We start from the raw sequence: 26,424 nt of genomic DNA, 5'->3' as shown, positions 1-26,424 counted from the left end.
CTGTCCTCAATGAATACAAGCAGATGATTTTAAGGTTATCAGTTTCATGTACTATGAGTAAAATAGTGTATTAAGTTAAATAATAATAATTTTCAAACTTGTCATTTATTAATAATATATTATACAATAGAATATCAAAGTGAACTCAGAAGATTTCATGTAAATAAGTTCTGCACTTGCAATATTATAACACATTCATAAAAAACTTCATATAGTTAAAAATAGATACCCCCACTATCTTGTACCATAAGGAACCCCAAAATTATAGGAATGATACCTTTGATTTTGGTCTGTGCCAGGGTTATTATATACAGGAATAATTCATAGCACCCATGACAAATTTTTACAGCACACACTTACACAAAATAATAATGCACATCTCCCATTTACTGAAAGTTCCGCAACTATTCATACATATATTTATTCTTCAAGTCTATACACAAACTATATTAATATTGACGTTAAAAATTAAAATTGATATAAATATTTCGCGCTATTCATCGTTTCCTCGATGTTACAATTTGCGCTATATATTACAACATGTTTCGATGTCTCAGCATCATCTTCAGGTTTTATTTTTAAAACTATTCTATATTTTTTAATGCACGCTTTTCAGTATTTGTAGATTGTAGGTTGTAGTTGTGGATGTTCCTTTTTTCTTCTGATTCTTTTGCATATTATGTGGCGTATTATGTTATTTGTTCATTATTTCTGTGAAATTATCAACAATATAATTAACATTATTAATATTATTTATATGTAAATAAGTTTGGATATTGTTATAAAAATTCACTATAAACATAGATGAATAGCACGAAATATTTATATCAATTTTAATTTTTAACATCAATATTAAAATAGTTTGTGTATAGACTTGAAGAATAAATATATGTATGAATTGAAAACACAAACATGACGCATCTAAACTATAAATTCCTCAACTATGTGGAGACTGAATTATACACAGTGACCTATTCAATGTAGGCCCAGGCTTTCAACAATAAAACCACTGTCTTTGAACTGACAGAGATCAAAGTAAGTAGGTAGGTAAGTCAGTTGTTGTGAAGCAGCTTCACGTTACGTAATATACTGAAACTGGTTGCCCGAAGGGTCCGTGCGCAACTGGTCGTGATGGTCCGAAATGTAATATATGTAACGTCCACAGAAATGGCTGCAATTTCCTGGTTACTGTTTCCTTCGAGGCCATCGATGGTCTGATGCCTGTTCATGTAGCACTGTCCCTTCAGTACATCCCACGGGAATAAACTCAAAAAAAAAATTCACCATTAGACTGCAGTCATTACTGCAGATGACACGTATCGTGTCCAGAGACAAAAGGGACTCAAAAATTATCTCAACCATATTGATGTTTAGATATTATTAATACTGCAGTATTGAGAAACAACTATAAATCCATAAACAGTAATTAATATATAACCAAAATATAATGGGAATTAAAATGTGAGTTCCCCCCATTATATGTAAATACTGTAATTTATGAGACTTGAGGCTTTATTACAGCAATTTCACATAATCAACTTACTATACCAATTATTTGCGCAGTTTTTCAATACGGTTCCTGATACAATTACCAAAACTTCTGATAATTTTGTGGACCACGTAAAATCTGATGAGCTATAATGAGCCTCGCAGTCTCTACTTTGTCTATTCACTGGCCATTAATATTGTAAAAACAATTATTGTCACTGCCTTCAGCCTTATGTCTTTACCTGATTATCATAATCAGCTGTTTTTAACAGTAATAATGCAGTTATCTGATTTGATCCTGGTGGGAATCTGAATTCTTAAATGATAAAGTCTCCGCCTGACACAACTGTCCAGCCGTTCTTTCAGCACGGCACTCGTCCCTTGCCAAACCCAAACATGCAACAAATGTCATTCATAACTTCTCCTCTCCGTTGTTATCGCCGTCAACAACAAGAGACCCCGTCAGCTGATGGAACTGTGTCAGGATCTGCGAGTTCTCCTTCACCATGGACATCACTTCCCCCTGCACAGCCATGATGTCCTTGAAGCTATTGTGGATTACCTTCACGTCCTGATGCACCTTGTGCATCTGTTTCACAGGGGCAGGTCTAGTTTTCCCATCCAGCGTGGCCTGCAGTTTCTGATAGAAAGAACAGTCGCTCCCAGCCAAGCGTTCAGAAAATGCTTCCATACGGTTCTCATATGCATCCATATCCTTGTCAAGTATATGTGCTCGAAGATAAACCGTCTGTGCCATCTTATACCAATCTGCCAAGGCGTCAGCAAGCTGTGCGATGGCTGGCTGGCATTCTTTGTCCAAAAGCTGACGTAAACACTGCCCAGTGTCACTGATCTTGATCCTCTCCAGAACGTGGAACTGCTCATCATTGTAGGTGAGGTTCCGGGTGGCTCGGTCACGCAACAGATGCTGCCAGGAATCACGCAAACGATCCGCCATGGTGCGGGCACGGGCAGGAGCGCGGGTCTTGGCAGGGCAAGGCAGATCACGCGTAGTGACAGACCATTCATTCCGCAGGGCGTGCTTGGTGACATATTGTTGGTGAAGCTGGTGGATGGCGGGAACAAGTACATTGACCAGTTCACGACTCGGGACGGTCGGGTCACAATGGCTTCCACACTCGCCATTACCCAGGATCTTCATCAGGTCCTGTATCACATTATGAGCACGTACCATTGTTTCTACAGTGTCCTCAACACAATGAGTAAAGTTGCGCAGTTTCCTGCATTTGGCTTCCACATTTTTCAGATCCTTGATGACCAATGCAGTGAACTGCTCCACACAGGCATGAATAAGGAGGCTGCATCGTGACAGCTTCTCCACTTGTCTCTTGCAGGCATGCCCCACGCTACAACATGTCTTGGCTAAGCTTGCATCCGTCTCTATTGACATATGGGTAGGAAAACTGGGATAAATGGGTATGTCCCCTTCTGCAGCCAATGTAACATTATTGTTTTCCTTACTGAACAGCATCAGGGGTTTGTCATCCTGAGTCAAGGGGTATGACTGACCAGCAGTTGAATCTTCAATAAATGGCAGCAACAGCGACTCCTGGTACAGCAGAATCTGATTAGCTGGAGCAACATCGGTTTGCTCCTGCACCAGGCTCTGCAGCTTTCCATATGTTCTTTCAGGGAAGTAGAGATCTGCGCACGCTCGCTCGGTTGGGAGGGACTCTCCAGACGTCCGCTCAGGAGGCAAGTATACTCTGATACTTTGTACTCTGTTCATGTAAAATATGTGAATAAGTTTGCAGGATAGTATATAGGTAACTTCCTTAAAGAACCTTTCAAAATTCCAAATTCTCTGAGGGTCCACTTCCAGCAGACCTGCCAGAAGGGGTGTAACCAACTTCTTCAGACCAACACTCAGTTGACAATTGTGCGGTAAGTCCTTGGACCATTCTATTTTTCCATTCTCACTTGTCTGTAAACCAGAAATTACTCCAGACTCCTTCTTTGTAGTAATATAATACATAGTTTCCTTGTTCCGCCTACCTCCAAAAGGTCGAAATGGTAGGTTACCTGTTGCAACGTGGTACAGAGTAACACCTATTGACCACAAATCAACCGTTGCTCCAAATGTCTTTCCCACAGGTTTGCGAAGCACAGCTCGCTCATACATGTCTGGATGCAGATATTCTTCTGTTCCATACAGTGACATGAACTGTTGATCTTCCTCCAGCTCTCTGGCAGCTCCAAAGTCAGTCAGCTTATAAACAGTACTTCCATCATCAGTAATAAACTTCATTATATTACCAGGCTTCAGGTCTCGATGCACAAGTCTGTTATCTCGTAAGTGCTTCATTCCAGCAGAAAGATGTTCCAGAACAAGCAGGAATTCTTCTTCCTGCAAGCCGTACGTATTTTCTGGATCATCCAAGATGTTAAAGAGACTTCCACCTGTGCAAAGTTCCATAACTATGACTTTGCCCCTACCATCTTGTTCTTCCTCAATAGCAAGAAGTTTAACAATATTTTCATGATTAACTTTTTTCAGCACTTCAAACTCGCGTACCTGTACGTCATGAGGTCTCATGTGACTCAGTTGATTAAATGTTTTAACAGCAACTGGTTCACCATTGTTTTTATTTACACCCTGATAAACTGCACCAGTGGCACCCTTTCCTAAAACACTTGTGGTGCACCATACATAGTTGGCAGACCCTCGCAAGAACGACATATTGTTTCTAAAATGAAAACAAAATAATACTGAGTTAACTAAATTTTGAAATTATAACTATTGCTTTGACAGACTCACGCATTGAAACAACTCTTACTTCCTCTATTTGTATACGCTACAGTCACAGATAAAAAACCAATTTCCTTCGTCTTAAGTTCATTGGTCAGCGAATATTAAATCTAATACAAAATCTATGTTTCATCATTTTGTGTATGGAAAAGAAAAAGTATACTTATCCGATTTGGGTTTTTCATCATGGTCTTTTGGTAATGACGTTATGCAGTCTTATAAATCATTGTCATTACGAATGTATGGCCATTATCCAACATGCCATTTCAGCTTTGATAATGCATTCAACTCTTCTACATAAGTTTTTAAAACAAAGATAACCAAAAATGATATTGGACAATACTTAATGTTTTTGAACAGTGTTATTTTATAAGATAGGAATTATACTTTCGTTCAACAAATCATTAATCTTGGTTTATAACCTTTGTTTCAACCAACAAATTTCGTATTGCGATAGAGTGAAGTAATCATGCCCAAGAGCTGTAATTTCAGTATTACTTGTTAGATGGCAACTGTGTTGTTATGTTTAGCTTTAGAACACGAAAAATTCCTGCAGATGGGAGTAGTGAGTAAGCTCTTGGCCATACAGAAAGTAGTTCATAATATACAGACAAGGCTACCAGAAATAATCTGTGAAAATAATGATTGGAGTGAAAGCCGTGTTGAAGTCTTGATCGTTATGGTGTATGTGATGCGAAGAAGTCTGTTAGTGCTACAATGAATATTCAGATGGGAAAGAAGTGCGCCTGTATTTCAACTTAAGAAATTGGCCTAATAATTGCAGCTTTAAGATATTCTTATTATTGTTAGTGAGGGTATGTTTGTGATGTGACAGCCTATTATAAGTGCAATTTGTATGCTGGCCTACAGTGACTTTCAAGTATTTCATAATAGTACGTGGGATGAATGAAGTCATATGGTTGTTGACGTGAATATGAAAACAAAACAAGGTGTTTGAACTTTTGTGAACCTGAAGTGACTGGGGCAACACCCCACAATGGTAATAAGAGCACCGTGTTTCCATGTTTCTTGTGCTACCGTCATGAATCCTGTGACAGAGTTTTTGTTAAACACTCTTGCGTGGAAAGGACACGAATAATTTTTATCTCGTCGTAGGAGAGCACCAAACTCAGTAAATCAATATGGAAGGAAACATCGAAAGAGAATGCAGTGCGCTTGGAGGTCTATTCCAACAAATTATAAATGATATGAAAGTAAGTCATCTTTTTTGCTATGAAGGCATAGTTATACGAATTAGGCGAATTTAGAGGTTAGAGGTGAGTAATTGAGATTTGGTTTGTTTAATGCATTTTCATGCCATGTGTACTCCTGAGTGAATGTCCGTTGTTGTTCGTGTGCGTAAGAATATGACTTGCATAGATAATGCATTTTACCGGTACTTTATTGAATGAAAGTCACAATGTTATCGATTAATGTGTTCGAATGAAGTAATATCCGTTTAATCATGTTTAATGGCTTTAGTTTTGACTCTCGTGTGTTCGCTTTGTTGGAAGAATGTAAACAAAGACTACTCATTTCCAGTTTTAATCCGAGACAGGACAAACATTAAATTCAGCATATTTGTAACGATTGCTTGGTATTGAAACCCAGATTCATGTCTACTGAAACGAAAGTCTGCTCCCAGGACCAACTGTGGAAAAAAAATAAACCACCGTTTTTACATAATTTCTTCAATTCTTCACACCTTAAGCAGTAATAATTGAAGAGCACTGCAGAGAAGTAATGATGGTCACATGGAAATAATTTTATCCATGACAGGAAGGCTTTTTATAGTGTGATGTTTATAGATATATTTTATGTACTCTTTATCATTTACAACTGACCAGTAGGAGGATAAACTCATATTTTCTGGACACTGATCCTTTTAATTTGTATTCTTCAGTTTTCTTAACACCATGTTTTTATATGCATTTAATTTGTGTATCAGTGTAGAAATAATTATCATCATAATTCTCCTAACACTTTAGTTTAACAAAAATTCACAAAGAGCTATAATAATTTCATGTATTGACATGCTATGACTCTCGGCATTGTAATAAGTTTATCAGTAATCACTGTGGATTCCCCTGACCTCAAAAAAGCCTTGCTTTCATCAGAATTTGTGTTATTTATCATTGATTTTTCAATCTATGTGGTCGATTTTGAAAGAATTTTAAAATATGGCTGTAATTACATTTATTAATGCCATTATCAGGTATTCCAACCTGCCAGAGGCCTCTTATATCCTTATATGCTTTAATGGACATCCTTTAAGCACGACGAAGTCTGAAGATGTCTTCACAACTCAGTGTTTCATGCTCTGTCCTGTTCACCAGATCGCAGAGCCCTTTGCAGCATTCGATCATGAGGTGGCTTGCTTGTATCCATTCATAAGCACATTTGCATAAGAACCATATTACTTGTCACGGCCAGTTTGCTTAAGAGCCCCATTAAAGCTGCTATTGAAGGCAGCTCCTTCACGCTAGTGAGCTGTGTGTCCATTGGCTGCATGTGGGACAGACTCACGTACCATAGACAGTCCAGACGAAGCAGTGATGTGTCCTCGATAGTTCCATTGTCAGATACTCTCATGCCTTCATTAAATATACGTCGGAGGAGGAAATATTTAAAACATAGGTTGACCCTTCAAGGCACAAATGTCATGTAAGTGATATTGAAACTTTCATTTCTTACCTCAAAGAAAACACAGCCTGTCTCCATGACAACGATCAGATGGTCAGCGCTGTTTAAGGAAGTGATCGCTGTTTATTCTGAAAATCATAGGAAACACTCTGTGGGCGAAATGTGAATTTACTGTACGTCGGAATAGGTGGGCTTTAAAACATTAATAGATCTTAGTAAGATTTAAGTCTGAGTCATTTGATGTCCATTTTATAATCTAATTACAAAAGCTGCAAAAAGGTGCAGAATCGTGTCCTTTTTTAAGACAAATGGAATCAGAGATTTCCGTCTTTTTCTCTGCATTTCTGTGTCTCAGCTCCATTGCTGATGCTGTGTGCTTGAGGACGTAAACAGTTTGCATCATGACAGACCTTAAATGCACGTTCAACTTGTTTTGTTACTGACAAGGTTACAGCGCACAATTCTGAAACTCTGGCCTTCAAAATCAGTACAGGGCAGAATTTCTGGTAACTGATGATATTTATTAGATTGGTGAAAGAGTCCCAGGGCTGGAAGATATTTTTATTCAGTTTCTTGTTCGTGCAGTTTTATTTCAGTTTCTAAGATCATTTTCATCCTTGACGTTTGGGAGACTTAGCAATTTTTTGGAGGATAATATTAAAAGGACCTTCTCGAAGGTATCACCACCTTGTCGAAGGCAATCTGCCGGGTGAGGAGGCTTGCGTGCTCAAATGACCCTTAGGGCTATGCCGGCCTGAGCTTCGGCTCATGGTAGGGTCACCCAAGCCGGACAGGTCTAAGGAGATGCGCTAGACTAAGAGTGATACCCTGGTCCTCCAGGTTGGGGGTTGGGTGTAGGGCTAACAACCTTTCACCTTTAAAAAAAATATGTGTTACGAAAAAATCAACCAAGCCTCGGATCAGGACGGACTCTTTGGCACGACCACGGCAATTGAAAAAGGACATGAGATTTGGTACCTGGAACATTAGGAGCCTCTATAGGGCTGGGGCACTGAAATCAGTGTGTAGGGAATTAGGGAATTATAAGTTAGACTTAGTGGCAGTGCAGGAAGTGCGATGGGAGGGGGAGGGCTTGATCCCAGTGGACAATTTTACATTTTTCTATGGAAAGGGGAATGACAATCATCAGCTAGGGACGGGTTTTTTTGTTCATAGCAGAATTAGGGCAGCAGTTAAGAGAGTAGAATTTGTTAGTGACAGGTTGTCTTACGTAATTTTGGAAGGACGTTGGTGCGACATCATTGTCCTTAATGTTCATGCCCCAACTGAAGACAAAAGCGATGATATCAAGGATAGCTTTTATGAAGAATTGGAATCAGTATTTGATACATTTGGCAAGTATCACATGAAAATTCTGCTAGGAGATTTCAATGCAAAAATTGGGAGGGAGGATGTCTTCAAACCCACAATAGGCAGCGAGAGTCTCCATGCACTTAGTAATGATAATGGCGTCAGAGCAGTGACCTTCGCTACGTCAAAAGATTTAATTGTAAAAAGTACAAAATTTCCACACCGTGATGTTCATAAATACACTTGGACTTCCCCAGATGGCAGAACACACAATCAAATAGATCATGTTTTAGTAGATAAGAGAAGGCAGACAAATGTAATTGATGTGAGATCATTCAGAGGAGCAGATTGCGACACTGATCATTATCTGGTGGTAGCAAAAGTGAGGGAGCGGCTTTCAGTAAGTAGACGAACTAAACAAAATTTTGACACAGAAAGATTTGATTTGAAAAAATTAAGTGAGGGAGAGGCAAAGGAACAATATCAAGTTGAAATTTCGAATAGGTTTCAAATTTTAGAGACAAATGAGGATAATGAAAGTGTGGACATCAACAGGGAGTGGGAAAATGTCAGAAACTGCATCAAAATTTCAGCAAAAGAGAAACTAGGATACTACAGGAGAAAGCAAAATAAACCGTGGTTTGATGAAGAAAGTTCAAAATTAATAGATCGAAGGAAGCGAACAAAATTTCAATGGTTGCAGAACCCAAACAAAACAAATGCGGATAATCTATGTAACGTGAGACGTGAGGCTAGTAGAACCTTTAGGACTAAGAAAAGGGAATACCTGAAGGGCAAAATTGCTGAACTTGAGACAAATAATAAGGAAAAAAACATCAGAGACCTGTACAGAGGCATTAATAACTTTAAGAAAGGATATCAACCCCAGACTAATTTGGTAAAGGATGATAGTGGCAATTTGCTTGCAGATCCAATAAAAATTGTGAATAGGTGGAAAAATTTCTTTAGCGAGCTCTTAAATGTTCATAATACTGGTGATATTAGACAGATTAAAATGCATACAGCTGAACTGTTGGTGCCAGAACCTAGCTTAGATGAAGTGGAACTAGCCATTGGGAAGTTGAAAAGTTATAAATCTCCAGGAATTGATCAGATTCCGGCCGAATTAATTAAAGCAGGTGGCAAAGGGTTGCATATGAGGATCCATAAGCTTATTCAGTTAATTTGGGATAAGGAAGAGATGCCACATCAATGGAAGGAATCCATAATTATTCCTATTTATAAGAAGGGGGACAAGACTGAGTGTGGTAATTACCGAGGAATATCGCTGCTATCAACCTCATACAAAATTCTATCCAACATTCTTTTGGCAAGATTAACCCCATATGCGAATGAAACTATTGGGGATCATCAGTGTGGGTTCAGACGAAACAGATCAACGATTGATCAGATCTTTTGCATTCGTCAGATACTAGAGAAAAAATGGGAGTTCGGTGGGACTGTACATCAGTTATTTATAGATTTCAAAAAAGCCTATGACTCTGTGAAGAGAGAAGTGCTATATAATATTCTTATTGAATTTGGTATACCAAAGAAGCTAGTGGGTCTAATAAAAATGTGCTTAAATGAAACCTGTAGCAAAATTCGAGTAGGTAAATATGTATCTGAGACATTCCTCATCAAGAACGGTCTAAAACAAGGAGATGCTTTGTCTCCCTTGCTCTTTAACTTTGCGCTAGAATACGCCATCAGGAAGGTCCAAGGTAGGCAGGAGGGTTTGCAATTGAACGGGACACATCAGCTATTGACATATGCTGATGATGTTAATTTATTGGGGGACGATATAAATACAATAAAGAGGAACGCAGAAGTTTTACTAGAGGCTGGTAGACAAGTGGGGCTGGAAGTAAATTCAGAAAAAACTAAGTACATGTTAGTATCTCGTCATCAGAAGACAGGCGGGCAAAATTATCTTAGGGTAGCTAATAAATCCTTTGAAAGGGTTACAAAGTTCAAATATTTGGGAACAACAATAACAAATCAAAATGATACTTGTGAGGAAGTTAGGAGGAGACTAAATTCCGGAAATGCTTGCTACTTCTCAGTCCAAAATATTTTGTCTTCCCGTCTGATTTCTAAGAACCTGAAAATTAAAGTATACAAAACAATAATCTTGCCTGTTGTTTTGTATGGGTGCGAAACATGGTCTCTCACTCAGAGGGAGGAACACAGATTGCAGGTGTTTGAGAATCGGGTGTTGAGGAGGATATTTGGGCCTAAGAGGGAAGACGATGGGGCGTGGAGAAAACTGCACAATGACGAGCTTAAAAATCTGTACTGCTCCCCCAGTATTGTGAGGGTGATTAAGTCGAGAAGAGTGAGATGGGCGGGACATGTAGCGCGCATGGATGGGACAAGAGGTGTGCACCGGGTACTGGTTGGGAAACCTGAAGGGAAGAGACCGCTGGGGAGACCTAGACGTAGATGGGAGGATAATCTCAGGCGGGATCTATGGGAGATAGGAGTTGAAGGAAACTGGATTTTGTTGGCCCAGGACAGGGTCCGGTGGAGGGCTTTGGTTAATTCGGTGATGAACCTTCGGGTTCGGTAAGCCATCTAGTTAGTTAGTTAGTTAATATTAAAAAGGATCTTTTTGTTTTGCACTGGATTTAACTGGCTGAGGATAGGATCTTGTGTCGGGTTCCTTAGAACACGGTGTTGTTCCTTCAGTTTAATGCAAGTTGGAGACTTTGTTGACTGACTAAGGAAGACTCTGGCGCAGTATGTGCCAGGGCCGGGCACGTTACGGGGCAGAGGCCCCAAGGATGTGATATGCGCCTGATGGTAGGACTTTTTATGGCTGACCCGCGAGAGACTCGAACTCCGGACCTTACTCTAGGGTGTTACTTTCTCGTCCATGAGAGTGGATTCGTCCGTGCGCTGCTGAGTGTTTGCAATATCGAGTTGTCATCATGTCCCTGGAATTTTATCTTGTGTGTGCGTCGAAGGAGGGCGGGCAATTATACAGGGTGATCCTTAATTACATACATTAACGGCAGCATCGCGTGGCAGGACTCGGTCATGCATTCAAAGCAACGGGGAACATTTATATTACCTTTTGTAAACACTTTGGTGGTTTTATGGCGAAGTCTCCTAAATTAGAACGTTACTTGGTTGATTTAATGACCTTAGGCTTCCTGTTCTTACTGAAAAAGCACATGTTTATAGGAACTTTTTTACTGGATTTTGGGAGCAGAACACGACTCTTATATTTCTTTATGCAGTTAAGAATCACCCTCTGTTCACTCGGGGGGCCGAATACGTACGGGGCTTTATTTTTAAGTGACCGCGGGCCAGATGAAAATCACTAGAAAACTTTCGTACTCCTGAAACTCCGAAAGATTTGCGTTATTTGTGCTGATCGAACAGATGACACAGAAATGACGTATTAATAATTAATACTTGAACGATGATCTTCACTCTTGATGATTTGTGTTCTATGGATCAAACGTGAACCTTCATGGAAACAAATCTTAATTGTACAGTAATGCTCTTGTAACTTCGGTTGTCCTGGGAACACTTTTGATCTGAAATTTATTGCTCAACGGATGGGAAAGAAATAATTAAACTTGACCGTGGACGGAAGATGTGGGTTGAATTTATCTGGGGACTGGTGGCGGGCTCTTGTGAACGCGGTAATGAACCTTTACGTCCCATAAAGGGCGGGAAAAGTCTGCGAGAACTTATCAGGAAGTTGATAGAATATTTTAACGGAATGGAAAGGATGAAAAAGAAATCAGGATTTAAATATTAAGGGTAGGGGGTGAGAGAGAGAGAGAGAGAGAGAGAAAGAAAGGGAATCTTAAAGAATGTTCTTGGGTTTGTGTGACTTGTAATTCGGATAATAAATAGATGGGGTTTGTTCGCCGTGCGGTATTTTTGCCCGGAAGTACTTGTGTAAGACGGAATCCCGCCTGAAACGGAAAGATGCATCTAAACTGGGATTCCGTTACAAACCAGTTTTGCTGTCTCGCTCTCCCTCTCTCTCTATCGCTGAGCTAACCCTTTGTTGCCGTGAGGCGTACGTAGCTGAAGACCTACCAGCACCTGTTCAAAGGTCGTAGTGAGATCTGCCCCCTGGGCGATGCTCAAACCTTTGCAGTTTAGACCTCAAAGACTTCACTTTGATCGAGTCTTCATTTCGGACATGAGGAAGTTATTAAAATTTAAGTAGCATTTGAGGTTTCTCACGGCGGTGAGTCCGAAGATGGCTGTCGTCTGGTAGATGCTTACCGACGTTTCAGAGGCGCTTGCTGCCTCGCCCTGCGGCAATTTGTCGTACCGTAGGAGAGTTTATAAGATCTTTTGAAACTTGATGAAAGTTAATGTGACTGAATGCCTAGATCTTTTTCCGTGTCATTTATTTTTGGTCTACCTAGTGGTTGTTTCCTTCAGATTTTGTAACCAAAATTTTGTTTGCGTTTCAAATCGGTGTCCTGCTTTTCCTCTCTTTGATTTTATTTCGTCCAAAGCGAAATCTTTCCCCGTTCTAAAGCTCCTCACTGTGCTGTAATTTTCGTTATTGTGGTGACTGTTGGTTGAAAGATTTTATCTTCTTTGTTCACGTGAATCCTTTCCCGACGTTTTTATTGTTTACAGCTTCATTGTCGTCGTGCGTGGCAGTTAGCAATTGAACTGAGCGAGTAAAGAGTAAACAGTCGACTTTTCGTAGTTCTGAACACGGTCTGTTAAACATCGTTTCCACTAATTACCGCTTCTGGCGTCTAAAACGTCGATTGCAGGTTTTAACCTCAGGGCCATTAGAAATCGTCGATGACAAGAAGCCGAAAGGTTGAAAGTTCTGTCACCATTACAAGAAAGTCTTGAGGCGGGAAGTTTTTTTACTGTCGAGAAGCCAAGGATCGTGACGTAATCCATCGCATGAAGCCAAGAAGCCGTGGCTCAGTGGCAACCAGATTCATCCCCCATACCTTCCAGCGCAGAGTCGACATTTCTTTGTATTTTTAATTTTCCCGAATTGCTTATAAAAGTTACCCGGAATGTCTGGCCATTCCTCCCCAATCTCTATTTGTCCCCCCCTGAAGCTTTTATTTTTATTTAGTGTTCTGTCTGACGACAGGTCCATATGAACAGGATCCTTCCATTTTTTTCTCTTCTCGGACTGGGACCTGTTCATATACGTTCTTGGCAGATGATCCAGAAGTGGTTTGCCATTGCCTTCTTCTGTGTGTGAATGGAGTAATTGTTGGGATGCCACGGAGGAAAACTCCGTGTTGCCTAGACCACGGCCTTGCCCAACACAAGTTATAAATTCGGGCACCGCCGGGAATGGAACCCGAGACCCCAGGATTACAAGGCCAGCGTTCTAACCGCTAGACCACCGTGGCTATAGATTTAGGGTAGGTGGTGTATAATTTATATAGGCCTGTAGATGAGGCCTAATTATAGTTTCTTTTTTACTTGAAATTGCCTGGATCCCTAAATTTTGAATTTTCTCCTCGTGTTTATGTTCCGTGTTTGTTTATTACCGCTCGGGTCGCAGAACCCTCGCATATCAGCAACAGACATCGATGTATCGCTGCTTTGGATTATTTATAGCCTCAGACTCCAGTCTTAGCGTCATATTTGCTGACACAGGCGAGAAGGGTGTTTCTTGAATGCTGGAATAATAATCGTTGTTTTGTGTGGCTTCTGTAATCCGCGTGTGACTGACAGGAGAAGAAGAAGAAAAAGAACTGTGACGTAATCAGGTGTACATGCTTGGGTCAATGCACCGCGGCGTCCCGAATACCGAGCGTCCATAACTGTGTGAGGGTCCACTTCACTGCGCTCAAAATTAAAATATACTATCGTCGCGAATATAATTTTTTATTATTATTATTTATTATTGACTGCAAATGGGTTTATACCCGGTGGCAGTGTCCTACAATAACATACAAAACAATGAGACAGAACAGAACAATGAGGTACATCAACACAATGAGACAGAACAAAACAATAAAAAAAAGGACACAACAAAAACAATATGACACAATAAACAATGAGATACATCAACACAATGAGACAGAACAAAACAATAAACAAAAGGACACAACAAAAACAATATGACACAACAATGAGATACATCAACACAATAAGACAGAACAAAACAATAAAAAAGGACACAACAAAACAATATGACACAACAATGAGATACATCAACACAATAAGACAGAACAAAACAATAAAAAAAGGACACAACAAAAACAATATGACACAACAATGAGATACATCAACACAATAAGACAGAACAAAACAATAAAAAAAGGACACAACAAAAACAATATGACACAACAATGAGATACATCAACACAATAAGACAGAACAAAACAATAAAAAAAGGACACAACAAAAACAATATGACACAACAATGAGATACATCAACACAATAAGACAGAACAAAACAATAAAAAAAGGACACAACAAAAACAATATGACACAACAATGAGATACATCAACACAATAAGACAGAACAAAACAATAAAAAAAGGACACAACAAAAACAATATGACACAACAATGAGATACATCAACACAATAAGACAGAACAAAACAATAAAAAAAGGACACAACAAAAACAACACATCCCACTCAAAATCAACCAACTCATAAATTACAAAACCATCCAACCTCAAGTACTTAACTTAAAAAAAAGAACTTAATACCACCTAGACATAAGACAACAACTGTAATGTATTACAAACGTCATGAACTGATGCACTCACACAACAATACAATGAGACACAACAATACAACATACCACACTCAAAATAAAACATCTGACACACAATAAAAAAAAACACATCCACTAATTAATCACAATACTTAGAGTAGAATATAAAGCCCGCTCTCAGTACATGAAAATTTTATCCCAAAGAACTACAGCCCTTCATCACTTGGAGACTAAGACACTTCACTTCCCTTATCACCATTTATTCCCAACTTAATAACCCTTAGCTTGTAACTACTAATGCGCCCTAAATCCCAAAACGTCGATTTGAAGATTTCTTTAACGCTTTAAAGCGTAGTGGTAACTATATATACCATTGTTTTAACACCATTAACAGTTACTTTCGTCCAGACAGTGAATTTGTGCCAAACATGATTCTCGGTGTAAACAGCGATTATTAAAACAGCATTAATCGACTTATCATTTTGTTATGGAGACGTGTTGGGTTTTCTTTGAGGTACGGACTGGATTATATTATTAAGGCGAGCTTCGGGCTTCAAAGGGTGAAACAGAAATTATAATTTTTTGTATGTATTGGCCTCAAAAACATCTTTCTGACATCTTCCTCTCGGTATTCGACGGATAAAATCGGTCATAGTCAAGCACGTTCACCGTTTTGAAGCGTGAGACAGCTTGTGTCTAGACGTGGATCAGATGTAATATCACTTGGATCGTACAAAGTTTACAGAAATTACATTGAATGCCCCAATGACCTTACACTTCGCCTTCGTTTTATCCTGTCTCTCCCATTTCATCCTATCTAACTTCCAGTAGCAGAGTCTTTCTTGAAGAGCTGATAGTCGCTCAACCAGCCAAGACGTTCCTCGCATCATCATATGGAACCGGAAGGTTCTTTACCCTGCTCACAAAAGCCTGACACCCGTCGATGTCCTGACCCTCGTGAACCTCTTTTCAGAAATGCGAAATCCTGACGTGTAGAGACATCTTGGAAGACCTAGTCATAGATGGGAGGATAATATTGTAATGGATCTTGTGTAAATGTGGTGGGAGTGTATGAACTCGGTCTATGATCTTGTATGACCTTCGGGGTCCGTGAAAGGCCTTGCGTTTCATGGCTTCCTGAGCGACTACTGGCATTTAAACAAGCTCTCCGCTCTTTAAGTATTCAAGATGTAGATATTTAAAGTTACTTAACCCTTTGAAGCCGAAGATCGTCTGAATATTATTTATGAATTCAGTCCGTACCGCGAAGAAAACACTACACCTCACCATTACGAAAATCAGCTGGTTAACCCTTTGAAGCCGAAGCTCGTCTGAATATTATTTACGAATCCAGACCGTACCGCGAAGAAAACACTTCACTTAACCATTAGAAGTCGAATCAGGCGGTACCACATAAGATTTAACAAAAGAACATCCCGGTCAAAGCCTTAATTCGCGGTGCTGACTGTTATAGATCGCATGGCCTCGCTGTAGCCCCGTTCTCTGAAATTGCTCGTAATTTCGTCCGTGGTGTACCGTTAGGATTTATTGCCTTTCTTGTGCACTGGCGGCTGATCCTCGGAAAGTTATGTCCACCTGCAACATTGCAGGTTGTCACACTAATTACTACCGTCTCGATGGACGGACGTTCTGCGTTATGACCTGAAGGTATCTGATTCGTGTCTAGGGGCCTGCTGACTGCTGCTGATGTCAGCAACACGTTCGCAGTTTCTAAGAACTGTTCTCTTGTTTTCTGCTTGCAAATATCGCTGTAATTCCCCCACTCACCCTTTCATGTAGTCTTTTGAATTCGATAAGGATAATTCGTGGTTATGGGCTGTTCCTCGCGCCCTGGCGTTGGCGAAGAACACGGTATGGGCTGATTTTTCTGTCTGTCCGCGTTCAAGTGAATCCTAAAATGGTACTCGCCCATTTGACGGTGATGGGGTGCGACGTGGCGTAAGCCGGGTACGAACGCCGATGTGGGGTAGAACTACCTCGGTCTCGGTGACAAGATTTCGCAGATAAACCGCTGGGAGGAAGCACCCGTGTGCGGCGAAACAGCTTCATACGGCAGGGGCGAAGGACCTAACACGGACGTCGTAACCTTTGTGTTGTGATGCTACATCAGAGGCGCATGCGTCTTATGGGACGCATCCACCCGTTTGTGGATTACGTTGGGATAGGTCGGATTGAGTGAGGTTAGGATAGGTTAGGTTGGGTTAGGTTAGGATAGGTTAGGTTGGGTTAGGTTAGGATAGGTTAGGATAGGTTAGGTTGGGTTAGGTTAGGTTGGGTTAGGTTAGGATAGGTTAATTTAGGTTGGGTTAGGTTAGGTTAGGATAGGTTAATTTAGGTTAGGTTGGGTTGGGTTAGGTTGGTAACTTCAGGGCGATCCTCTCTTTTCTCTTCTCTCTTGTAATCTCATCTCCTGTTTTGTCCTATCTTCTATTCTTTCTTACGTATTCTCTCTTACCTTTTCTTATCATCTCCTGTCATCTCTTCTTGGGGCTTCAAGGATGTTAATACAAGAATCTGTCGCCTGCGTGACGTCACGTTCTTCCAGCGACTTTCTTGGAGTATTTGGGTTTAAATGTCTGAGTTCATTACAGATTTTTCATGCGATGTCACGTGTAAGCGCTTTCAATTTTCCGTCTTTTCTCCTTGAATTTTTAATTCCCTTCCCTAATGATGCTTTTTATCACCTGTGCTTTTGAGCATGTACCAGAATGTTACCGAGTCTGGACCCCTTAATGAAACACTATTTGGCGTGGGAGTTAACCTGGACGCGTTCCACGTGTCTGCTAGTTTCACGCTTCGACCACCTTTATCCCCAAATTTTCCTCGCTGAAGCATCTATTAGTGTACATATTAGGATCTGAAAATTGTGCTACTGTTTTTGTTTTTTGATTGTCTTTGTTCCTTAGATGGTAAACGGGACTGAACTATTCTTGTAGCAGAGAGAGAGAGAGAGAGAGACTGCCTGCCTCGTGTTTGAACACTGTGTTTATTAGTGTTTAGCTTCCGTTGTGTCGTCACTGAGGGGTTGAAACACTGATTGTTATTCTTGTTTCAGAATGGAACGCCTCTATGGGAAGACCTGGTTGCCAAGGCGACGAAACTCCACGCGTGCCTAAGGTAAGTCTCGTGGTTCACTTGCAGGGGAAGTGTGACACTAGTTCCGAAATTGTGTCTCGCGAGCAATATTTTTTTTTCGCCTCAATCAGTCGGCCATGATTGAGGGAAGTGCTTTCCTTCAGATGCTTTGGCTCAGATGTCGGGGCAAATGAGATCTTTAAATTAATGACACTAGTTAGTTATTATTATTATTTAGTGTTCTGTCTGACGACAGGTCCATATGAACAGGATCCTTCCATCCTTTTCTCGGACTGGGACCTGTTCATATACGTTCTTGGCAGATGATCCAGAAGTGGTTTGCCATTGCCTTCTTCTGTGTGTGAATGGAGTAATTGTTGGGATGCCACGAAGGAAAACTCCGTGTTGCCTAGACCACGGCCTTGCCCAACACAAGTTATAAATCTGAGCACCACCGGGAATTGAACCTGGTCCCCAGGATTACAAGGCTAGTGTTCTGACCACTAGACCTAGACTAGTTAGTACTCCGCACAAATTTAGACGACTCAGAATTCGTCCTTTGTATACTAGGAGATTTTTGCTTCGTCGCCATATTTGCAGTTCTGTTTCGCTGAAGAAATATGTGGCCATCTTCGATGTATCTTTTTCTTAAAGCCTGACTAAATTCTCGAATTATATATTATATCAAAACGTTCCCTGGAGCCCGTCTGCTTGTCCCGAAACCAACTACTGCGAATTGTTAGAAGCAGAGTCATTCTTAAGAAGCTGATAGTCTCCTAGCTGGTCAAGAAATCCCCCACCTGTTACCAAACCCCGAAGGTTCGGTACTGGTCGCTGTTTTAAGCCAGATGAATCCATTTTACATCCTTATATCGTCTTTCTGCAGGACACGTCTTGGTATTTCTAGTATACCCGTCAATAATGACGGGAAAATCAAGTTTAGTAAACGCACGGTCATAAGTGTTACTCTGTATCGCCCAGAATTCCTTAACATTACCATGGCAACGGTTAAGACAGTACACGATGCAGGTAGTGACTTTTAAAAAAAGAATCTTCAACCAGCGCTTCTTAGTACAGACTCTGATGCGGTGTTTTATCCAACTCTGATGGACCGACTCGGTCCTCCGAGCCTCGTTAGTTAAAGCGTGTGACACCACGAGAAGGCGAGGCCGTTGAGAGCGCTTCGTGTTCCTTGCAACCTTCAGGAGGAGGCGCTGAAGAAAATCGTGATTCGACGCGCCTTTACAGACTTCTTTTGTTAAATTTCTGTACCTTGCGTAACCCCACCCCCCCCACCCCCGCTGCTGGCTGACATTTCGTTCGGTTCCTCCGATGGGGTGGCTTTATACGCCGGTGCCGAATTAGCGTGGACTGTCCTTTGAGGGCGTTTCTCTTTCATTTTGCGGGTGCAGATGTTGGATGATATTACATTTGCCTAGGTTAAAGGTCAGTTCATAGTGGACTGTTTTTATGAAAGTAATGGCACGCGAACTTTTGCGCCGAGGGTTAGGCATGCCTTGAGTTGGATGTGTTGAAAATCGTGACGTTAGAGCCACAGAGTACGTAAGTAACCTTTCTGGTAGGAGTTGCTGGTGGCAACATCCACAGATCAGGCGCACGCCCTGTTTGTCTTTTGAAATTGCAGTTTTAGCTCGACTGGTAACGCTCCAGACTTCTGGTCGGGGGGGGGGGGGGTAATGCAACCGGACACCCCTTTGCCCAAGCACCTTTCTATGAAAATGTATGGTGGCGTTAAGGAAAAGCTCCACACATTCTTAACCTCGGCTGCAGATGGACATGAGTGGGAAATTTCACCCCGGCCGATTTACTCCCTCGGGGCGGATTGGATTGGGGGTTGGACGGGCCCCAGGACTCGTCCGGACAGAGTTCTGGGGTAAGAGAAACAACTGTGTGTCTGGAATCGAACTCCGGTCTTTTCTGACAGATGCACGTGGTTTTACTTAGTCTATCCAGTCGAATGCTTGGATAGTAGTTTCTTGTAGACTATCATTGCTTTGTCTGGGCATGCACATTGCACTGCCTTCTCACCAAGCATGTCGGCGTAGTGGTTGACGAAAGGCGTGGAACTCGTGATAATATTAAAATTGAACGAAAAGATTCAGGGACTGACAAGGCGTTTACTGAAATTAACCACGGTGTGGTAGATGCACATGTTGGTCTTCGGGGTAAGTAGATACTAGTGTTTCGGAGGAATATACTGCCTCCATCTTCAGGGCTTACGTTGATGTTTAGCCCGGGATAGGGTCCAGTTTCGGACGAACTCAGCAAGGACCTTCCGGATTCCGTGTGGTTAAAATCTTTGAAAATGGATCGACTATTCGCCCAGTCCTTTGGACTCTGATGGCACGGAATGTACATCGTACTCTGCTTGCGTGATGTTTGTCTTCTGTTTTCGTATGTGCTGGAGTGTGGAATGCCGGAGGCATGACAGAAAGGCATTTGTGTGACTGAATAATGGACGCAATGCCTTAATGTTACAGGTTCCACGTCTGTAAACATAAAAAAGATAAGTTCAATGAAGGCTCTTATCTTTCCACACGGCTGGCACGTTAGCCAAATTCAGCTACTCGTGTTTGCGTAAGAGTTTGTTGGTAGTGGATTATAATTTTAAGTTTTACTTTTTAATCATTTAAAATCCGGCCACCTCGTTCAAAAATCAGCAACTCTTCATTTTGTATTTATCGTGTTTCGTATGATTCTCACTGTAAACAGCGATTATTATTTCCTTAAACAGCGTTAACCAGATGATTTCTGTAATGGTGGAGTGTGGTGTTTTCTTCGCGGTACGGACTGAATTCTTATATATTATTTAGACGAACGCCAGTTTCAAAGGGGTAATTAATATACATGCAACGGCGAAACTAATCTCTTTCATGGGGATGTGAAACCATGGAAAGCAAATGATATCAGTTTTGGGCGTCTGGGTTGAGACGCCCGTGTCGACTTGTAAGAAGATACCAACGTTTCGGAGGAATGCGCTGTCTTCATCGTCATGGCTGAAGATGGAGACAGTATGTTCCTCCGAAACGTTGGTGTCTACATAAAAATCTGGGTTGATGGTGTGATTCATGGTACAGCATCTCGCATTACTCTCGGGGGAAGAGCCCATTGAGTACGAAGCTGGCGTGAGAAACTGATAGTCGCTCACCTCGGGAGAATCAGAGCCCGCCACAGCCCGTATCCTGACCTAACTGCGTCCTGTAAGAAGTAAACAAATGAATATCTTTGTAGCTGTTTTGTGTGTGTGTGTGTTCTTGTGATCGAGTTTCATCTGGCTGTCCGTGTTTCAGGGCGACGATCCAAGCCATCGCCGCGTACTTGGACGTTTTCCAGAAGATAGCGGACTCCGCGACCAACACTCGTGGTGAGTACAGAACAGACCGGTCGTTGTCTTACGTAATCCTTTAGAAGTTCAACTAGCGGGAAGTCAGACAAATACTTCGTTACTTATAAGCCTTTCTTTTTCGAAAGATCATCTCAGGCCTGGTCTTTCGATATGTAACATTCAGTATCATAGGTAAGAAAGATTATACCATCCCTAAACTCAACACACCTTCACCCAGACTCGAACCCAGGACAGATTTTTCCGACAGTCCCCAGGTTTTTGGGGTTTTTAGGAAACTGGGTCGTAATCTGTACGCTTTTACCTTTTAAACGAGAGGAAATAATAATAATATTTACATAATTTTGGTCGAGAAACCTGAAGGGGAGCGACCACTCGGGAGACGTCGTCGATAGGATAATATTAAAATGGATCTGTGATAAATTATTATGTAGGTAGAGAATTTGAAGTCTTTCTCGCGTGTTGTAACTGGGTTTTGTGTGCAGCTTGTAGGACCCGATCTGGATTCGTGGTCATAATGGCAGAAGGTCACGGTCTCTTTCATGGAAGATGAGTCAGATTAATAGGAAGTGTTCAACACGTTCGGCTTCTAATCATTGGATGTCTGCGTTGTTGCCAGCTTTGTCTGCGATATTGTTTTGACGTAGACTTTTCTCCTCTCTACCACGTGCAGAAAGGCTTCGTGGCACACCGACCATTCCGATTCATTGATGTTTGTGTTATTTAATCCTTCGACATCGAATGGTAACAGTATCTACCACCTGATTTAACAATAAGCAAATCATCGTGTTTCATTTATGTATTTCGTATGATTCTCAGAATAAACAGCGATTATTTCCTTAAACAGCGTCAACCAGTTGATCTTAGTAATGGTGAAGTGTCGTGTTTTCTTCGCGGTACGAACTGAATTCTTAAATACGTAATATTTAGACGAGCTTTGACTTCAAAAGGTTAACCAGCTGATCTCTGTAATGGTGAAGTGTCGTGTTTTCTTCGCGGTACGGACCGGATTCTTTAAATGTTCTTCAAACGAGCTCCGGGCTTTAATTTGGCTTCAGAGAGTATAAGCTACACTGTTTAAAATGCAGATAAGAATGAGAAACTATCTTGATTTTTTAAAAATAATGTAATTAACAAACAATTCGATAAATTTCGTACAACTGCTGTATAAAATATTTTATTTTCATTGTAACTTATCGAAATTGGGGATTGCATTTTGTTGCAGAAAATAATTAAAGTTTATCTTTTCCGGTATCAATGTCCGACATTCGTGAACTCAAGAACGTTGAAGTCCTATGAGTCCGCTTGTCTGAATCAAAATATCCACTTTTGAGATTTCTACAGAATGAAAGCGCGAAAGAACGTCTTCACTATTCCGAAAATCGAGGATATTACTCGCACGAGTTATCTCACCAAGAAGCATTCCTTTTTAATCTGATTTTATTTGGTAGGCATCTCAGAAGATCAGAGAGAGAGAAGTTTCCCGTTATCTGTCTACAGTTAATCGTACTGTTCCTGGCTGCTTCTCAGGAATATGAGTTGTGCGTTACCATGGAAATCTCTAATTAAGATCCGGCATTGGCCAGGTCGAGTCACAAACGCCCCCAAAGCGTCTCCAGGTTCACAGTTCGCAATGCGCCTACAATTTTCGCCTTCAATTTCGGTAATCGATACGAGGACCTCGTGGCGTTCTCCCCCGAACTGTCTGTCAAAATACCATCGTCGCTTGTGTGCAATCTGCATATGTAATGGAGGAAGTTGAACCCACTTGGCTTTCATTCGTAATGACCGTCCTCTTGTACACTCCACGAAACTAATGTGGCAACCAATTCCTCCTTCGTACTTCGCGGTCTCCCGTTCGATTTTCGTGTTTCTGATTACTTCGTGGTTTTATTTATTCATTCCAGGACATTGCTCCAGAAAAAAAGGTGTTTACAGCTCCGTTTAAAAAATGGAAAAAGTAGATCAGATTTGTCTGGCGCCTGGCAAGCCCGCTGTGTGTTGTTACGTGTCTTATCTTCTTAGGTAGCAGATAACAGCAGATATTTCAGTGGCACAGTAACCGTTTCCAAGAAGTGTTATGACGGTTTCCTGATTACAACAGGAGCTCCGTGTAACTACATGTCCCACGGAAGGGCCTTTTGGCTTCTGCATTTCTGTGTTCTGATTGGCCATGGGGTCATCTTGTCCTCCCTTGTTCCACCTTCTTCCTGTGTTCAGTTTGCAGACTTGAAGATTATACACACAACTGTTATTTTGTATGGGTGTAAACCTTGGTCTCTCGCTCTGGTGTAGGAGCGCAGTACAAGGGAAAATAACTGGACGTAGGAGAGAGAGAGAGAGAGAGGCAACAAATTGTCAAAATATTGGTCCAAACCGTCTTCTCCTTATTCCTCGGCTTTAGTTGGCCATTTCCTCAAGACTTGAGGTTCTCACAGCGGTGAGTATGAAGATTTCTGTCTTCTGGGTTGTTGCGCCGTGTAGTCTGGTCGATGTTTACCAACGTTTCGGAGGTTATCAGAGTATGAAGATTTCTGTCTTCTGGGTTGTTGCGCTGTGTAGTCTGGTCGATGTTTACCAACGTTTCAGAGGTCATACTGCCTCCGTCATCAGAGTATGAAGATTTCTGTCTTCTGGGTTGTTGCGCTGTGTAGTCTGGTCGATGTTGACCAACGTTTCAGAGGTCATACTGCCTCCGTCATCAGAGTATGAAGATTTCTGTCTTCTGGGTTGTTGCGCTGTGTAGTCTGGTCGATGTTGACCAACGTTTCAGAGGTCATACTGCCTCCGTCATCAGAGTATGAAGATTTCTGTCTTCTGGGTTGTTGCGCTGTGTAGTCTGGTCGATGTTAACCAACGTTTCAGAGGTCATACTGCCTCCGTCATCAGGGCGATGACGGAGGCAGTATGACCTCTGAAACGTTGGTTAACATCGACCAGACTACACAGCGCAACAACCCAGAAGACAGAAATCTACATACTCATCGCCGTGATGACGGAGGCAGTATGACCTCTGAAACGTTGGTTAACATCGACCAGACTACACAGCGCAACAACCCAGAAGACGGATATCTTCATTTCCTCAATGATTTGCCGTTTTCCTAACCAGTCCTGAAGATTGAGGCAGCATATCCACCCGAACCCAAAAGGTCAACAACATCTTTACCGCTGTGATAACCTCAGGTTTGATACAGCTGTCTGGTTCGATGGTACGACCCACAGGCGAAACACCGCTTTGGGTTTTATACTCTGTGGCACGCAGGAAGTGTCTGGGCCGTCTTTAAAGTTTAGATGACCGGCCAACAAGGCGTTTGGCGCTGTGTGACTGTACAGGAAGCCAACTGCCTTTTGTCTTAACTCGCGTGATGATAATGTATCTGCAGGAAGCCATCACATTTGATTGCACCGGGCGTGTGATGGTGAGTTAATGGTGGTTATGGAACGACAGTGCTTTGTATCCGGGGAGGCTTGAATCATTCACACGGTCGTAATAATCCGGCGTGTTTATCCCACGAGAGACGCTAAGGCGTCCTCCTGGAGATGAGTTTGATGTTGCCGGAATTTGACTACGACACCTTCCTCCCAGGTAGTCCTGTCTCCGCAAAACACAGAAACGGATGTTCAGTAAAGAACCGATAATTCTTACTTTCCATTTCTTCGTGCGACAGCGTTAACCATAATTTACGAAAGAGTTTAATCTAAGCGATATATATATATATATGTGAACTCGTTATGTTTGTGCGGGCGTTTTGTCTGGAAACTGACAACGGCAGTAGCACTTTATTCTTATTCTCGAAACCACAACGTGGCCCTCGAGTGTAATATTCATTGTCTAGAGTCGTCGTCTGGACAATACCTTCGCGATTGTCAATTGCGTAGAAGAGAAGAAAAGAGTTTCTGTCGACAGTGAGAGGACGGCGTCACTTATTTTGAAGTGAGCATACAGTTCGTTTTGTTCGAGGGCTGTTCTTGTCGACAACGCGTCTTCTTCATTGCGGTCTGCGACAGCTTTTGTCAAAAGCTTTCTTCGACAACCGTGAATATTTAATTTTAATGTTTTCAGTGGTGATTGAGGGGACGCGGCGTAAACTTCCGTTGCCATTTAAGAAATAGATTAAAGGAAAAGATGGTAAAGCAAGCTTATCACATATTTAATCAATTAATCATCAAATTCTTGTCGAGTGTCGTAATCGATGTGGGATGCCAACGGACTGCTTACTATCTGTAGCGAATCAAGGAACCCAGTTTCAGTGACAGTGGTGTCGAAGTCATCAGTTTCTGGTGTAGTCTTCCACATCGCCTACAGGTTTCGTCCTTCCGTGGTCTCATTGGTTGACCCGCAAAATTATCCTCTGTCCGCACCCAGGCTCCTAATTGATGCGTCTGTCAGGCGAATCTATTTATCCTTGCATCCTCCGAGCTGCATGTCCAACCAATCTTAGCCGTTTCTACTTCAGTAATTTGTGCGTGTCGCAGGAATCTTATCCGCCTTGAAAACGTCTTCAGAATTTGATACAGGGTGTGTGTAAATTATCTTTATGACTTTATAACATTTTATATGCACTCTAAATGCTTTATAAGGGGATTTTATGAATGTTGTACTTTCTGTGATATTTGCAGAGTTCATGCTAGAGCTCAAAAGAGTTTCTTCCCATCAGTCGTCGTACTCTGATCGTAAATTAATGATTGTACATAAATGCATGCAAAGCATTGTGTGTGTTTCAGTCTGCCCCTGTACATGCTAGCATTTGCCTAGTTCCTGTGGTCTACTAGTTTTTTATCAAACGGAACGCTAAATATAGAATTCGTACCAATGCCATTTTATCTTACGTACAGCGTGGTGCAAAATCCAGGACACACTTTAAATGAACACGCATACAAGTGCTTTTTTCTAACGATTTAGCACTCAATATAATTGCTGTCAGATATCTTTACACGCGGATGCAAAATATTCCCACAATTTTTTATTTGATGTATTTAAAATGGCCGCCTTCTTTTGATACTCTAATACATCGAGATACGAAGCGAATTTCCAGCTTCACTGATTGAAGTGCATGGC

The 26,424-nt window shown here is 41.4% G+C and overlaps 2 protein-coding genes across 5 annotated transcripts in view; one reads left to right on the top strand and one right to left on the bottom strand.

Moving 5' to 3' along the window:
- Nucleotides 1-86: 86 nt before the first annotated feature.
- On the bottom strand, nt 87-4,649 carry IKKepsilon (I-kappaB kinase epsilon). The gene has a single exon (XM_022077574.2). It carries the CDS (start codon nt 4,187-4,189, stop codon nt 1,901-1,903), a length of 2,289 nt encoding a protein of 762 aa, XP_021933266.1. The 5' UTR covers nt 4,190-4,649; the 3' UTR covers nt 87-1,900.
- A 206-nt stretch (nt 4,650-4,855) lies between these two features.
- mim (missing-in-metastasis) overlaps nt 4,856-26,424 on the top strand; it is a 57,400-nt gene continuing 35,831 nt past the window's right edge. For 3 of the 4 annotated variants that reach the window (XM_087343092.1, XM_087343093.1, XM_087343091.1), the window contains exons 1-3: nt 4,856-5,472; nt 17,982-18,043; nt 21,313-21,386. In XM_087343092.1, coding sequence (XP_087199218.1) covers nt 5,401-5,472; nt 17,982-18,043; nt 21,313-21,386 — 208 coding nt within the window. In that variant the 5' untranslated portion in view covers nt 4,856-5,400. The remainder of the gene's footprint in view (nt 5,473-17,981; nt 18,044-21,312; nt 21,387-26,424) is intronic. The other variant, XM_087343094.1, reaches the window with a different exon arrangement.

The sequence above is a fragment of the Zootermopsis nevadensis genome, unplaced genomic scaffold (genome assembly GCF_977971745.1).
Source record: "Zootermopsis nevadensis isolate Lab colony 2312 unplaced genomic scaffold, Znev_1.0 Znev_ptg000004l, whole genome shotgun sequence".
Classification (NCBI taxonomy): domain Eukaryota; kingdom Metazoa; phylum Arthropoda; class Insecta; order Blattodea; family Termopsidae; genus Zootermopsis; species Zootermopsis nevadensis.
The sequence above is the reverse complement of the archived record's forward strand: the minus strand, read 5'-3'. Positions and strand labels throughout refer to the sequence as shown.